The 3,347-nt window shown below is 38.7% G+C and overlaps 1 protein-coding gene across 1 annotated transcript in view; it reads right to left on the bottom strand.

The window, feature by feature from the left end:
• TTN (titin) overlaps positions 1 to 3,347 on the bottom strand; it is a 242,421-nt gene that overhangs the window by 54,700 nt on the left and 184,374 nt on the right. Inside the window, exons 259-263 of the mRNA XM_017735567.1 lie at positions 2,359 to 3,346; positions 1,938 to 2,258; positions 1,546 to 1,830; positions 1,039 to 1,338; positions 419 to 721 (exon numbers count right to left, since the gene is read on the bottom strand). Of these exons, the coding sequence (XP_017591056.1) occupies positions 419 to 721; positions 1,039 to 1,338; positions 1,546 to 1,830; positions 1,938 to 2,258; positions 2,359 to 3,346 (2,197 nt within the window). The remainder of the gene's footprint in view (positions 1 to 418; positions 722 to 1,038; positions 1,339 to 1,545; positions 1,831 to 1,937; positions 2,259 to 2,358; position 3,347) is intronic.

Genomic DNA, 3,347 nt, shown 5'->3' with positions numbered 1-3,347 from the left:
CCTTAAATAGGCCGGCCTGTCCTCCCTGATTATTGTTTATATTCTCAACCAACTTTACAATATAAACCACTTATTTTCTCTTATATTAAAACAGCTCCCACTTTCCCATTTATCTCTCAAACTACGAGTCTGACACTTTTTCTCTTGCATTTAAACTTCATTGAAGGTATTTGTTATTTTTCCCTAATTCTTATCTTCTGGTTCCAACTGAAACCATACCTGAAAAATTATTTAATAGTTCTAAATTAGTGGTCAATTCTCACTTTTTTTCTGACCTGTCAAAATATTCAGTACAGTTAATCACAATCCTCCAGATAACTCCATAAAGCAAATGTCTTTCTGTGACTCAAAGAACAGTATATCTCGCTCATTTAATTATTAAAGCAGTATATTAGGTGGTATTTAAATTGTTACTTACTGAGTTGTTCTTTAATTTCATATTCTCCCGCAGCTTCTATTGGCAAGCTTACTCCTACAGCATTTCTAGCTGCCACTCTAAAGTTGTACTTCTTTCCTTCTTTCAGACCAGCTACAACAATGGAGAGATCTTTAACAACTGAATATTCTGTCCAGCGATCTGCTGGTTGATCATGCTCTTTATAGCTAACAATGTATCCATCAATTTTAGAGCCTCCATCACGAAGTGGTGGCAGCCAGCCTAAAGTAGCACTATTCTTTGTAATTTCAGTAACTTCAAGTTTTCTTGGTGGATCAGGTTCACCTTTCAGGGGAAAAAAGAAAGATGGTAAACATTGAATTTCCAAGATTTTCTTACTCTTGAATATTGGATGTTATCCATGCTAATTCAACAAGGACAATACAGAAATGAGCGAAACTCGTAATAATTTCAAAAGTACTATATTCATTGGTCATATTATTTGAAAGAAACTGACACAGAAATACTTATTTTTATCCTTGAATAGTTAGCTCAATTTAGAAGCATTAACTCAAAAATTGCAAAATCCCACTAAAATTAGAGAAAACAAACAGAAAATATCCATGAAGGCAAACATAAAATATACATGAAGGCATACTCACTTAGTGGATCTGATGCTAGAACTGGTTTTGGTATGTCACTTGGAACACCAGACCCATATTCATTTACTGCTGTTACTCTAAAGTAATATTCATTTCCAGGTACAAGGTTCGCTATTTGGAAACTAGTTTTCTTTAGTTCTGCTGTGACTGTTGCCCAGGTCTTCCTGTCAGCCTCCCGTTTCTGCAGGATGTAATGAGTCACTGGGCTACCCCCATCATTCTCTGGAGGTGCCCATGAAAGATGGCATGACATCTTGGTAACATCTGAAACCTTGAAGTCTGACACAGGTCCAGGAGTATCTACGAAGAAATTTCAATTTATGTTAGTACTTTCTTCTTTAGTAAGTAAAAATTAAAGGGGGCTAAAAGCTTTCTACATGGAGGGAGTTAGTGTTAGGTGATAGAGTTGTGCTCAAAAACTGTCATATCTGGAGGTCATAAATATTCCTGCAAGAAACATTCAAAATAGTTATAAAATTGTCTTGAGGTATTTCTCTCATTACTTACCCAGAACTCTGACGTTCACAAATACAGCCTTTTCTCCAGCTGCATTAACAAGTGTCAATGAATATTTGCCTGAGTCATCACGTGTTGAATTGGGAATGACACAGAAGGCCATAGTGTCAACCAGATCAACTTGTCCTTTTCTGATAACATTATCAATGCCCATTCTCCTCCAGGTGACTTTTGGTGCTGGGCGACCCCTAATAATGGCAAAAAGTCTAATAGGGCATCCTGCTCTGACTATGACTAACTTTCTCATGCTTGCATCCAACTCAATCTCAGGAGGTTCTGAAAGACAAAGAAATAAAATGCAAGGTTTTGCACATGAAATGAAATAAGCCTAAAGCAAATAAAGGTTGTGTGTAAACACCTCAAAAGAGGATGGGAAAACTCACCAAGAATTTCCTTGGGAGACACAGCTTCTTTCAATTCTGCTGGTCGGCCAAGGCCAACCTGGTTTTGGGCAGAAACCCTGAACTCATACAATTGTTTCTCATCCAGGCTGGTAGCTGTGAATTCTGTATGAATAACTTGAGCAGCAACATTACATCGTTTCCATCCTGCTTCAGGATCAGCACCCTCAACTTTTGGTCTCATTTCCACAACATATCCAATAATTGGAGCACCACCATCATACACTGGTTTTCCCCAGCCAAGGGTTAAGGAAGTCTTTGTGCTATCAACCACTCTCAGGTTTGTTGGAGGACCAGGTGGTTCTGCAAGACAGTAAAAATTACAGATTAGAACACAGTGTACAATTTAGCAATCTGTTATGGTAATACTGAAATAATACAGAAAAATTCAATGGTATTTTACCTATTGGGTCTTTGGCTATTACAGGTCTTGATGGCAAGCTTGGCTCTCCAAGTCCGACTTCATTTTCAGCACTGACACGGAACTGGTACTCATGACCAGGGAAGAGATTAGTAACCTTCATGCGTCTCTCTGGGATTGGCGTTTTAGTAACAGGAACCCATCTTAGTGACCGTTTCTCTTTCTTCTCTAAAATGTATCCTGTAATTGATTTGCCACCATCATATTCTGGTGGATTCCAAACTACAGTCATCTCTTCTTTGCTAACTCTTGTAACTTCTGGAGGGTCGGGGCGTCCAGGTCTATCATACTTTGTTTTTGCAATAATTGGATGTGTTTCTGTTGGTGGGCCAGTGCCTATTTTATTCTCTGCACGCACTCTGAATATATATTCATTACCTTCAATGAGGCGTGTCACTTTTGCATAGTTTGTAAGGACAGAGGAAGAGTATGTAGACCAAACCATACGTTTGCTTTCACATTTTTCCAGGATGTAGTTCTGTATCTCACAACCACCATCATCTTCTGGAGGATCCCAAGTAACAGTACATCTATCACTTGAAATGTCAGTGACTTTCAAGTTTCGTACAGGACCTGGTTTATCCAAGACAATAACAGTAGCATATGCTACAAAGCTACCAGCTGCATTAGTTGCAGTAATCACATATTTCCCACCATCAGTACGCCTTGATTTTGTGAGAACAAACTTAGATGTGTCAGAAGTTGTTTCAATACTGACTCTTGGAGATCTGGTGAGGTCTGTGGCATCTTTGTCTTTTGTCCATACAACTTCAGGCTGTGGTTTTCCTCTGACTCCAGCCTCAATTCTAATTGTGTCACCTGCTTTCACAGTTAGAACCCCACTTAATTTCAAATCTAGCACTGGTTTCTGGAGATCTTCCTTCACGACAACTTCAGCTGTTTTTACCCAGTTACTTTCACCGGCCTCATTCTTGGTTTGAACTCGGAATTGGTAAATTTTATTTTCCACA

Source organism: Corvus brachyrhynchos, unplaced genomic scaffold (genome assembly GCF_000691975.1).
Source record: "Corvus brachyrhynchos isolate BGI_N302 unplaced genomic scaffold, ASM69197v1 scaffold255, whole genome shotgun sequence".
Lineage (NCBI taxonomy): Eukaryota > Metazoa > Chordata > Aves > Passeriformes > Corvidae > Corvus > Corvus brachyrhynchos.
Note: the sequence above shows the minus strand (reverse complement) of the source record. Positions and strands in the feature narration are given on the sequence as shown.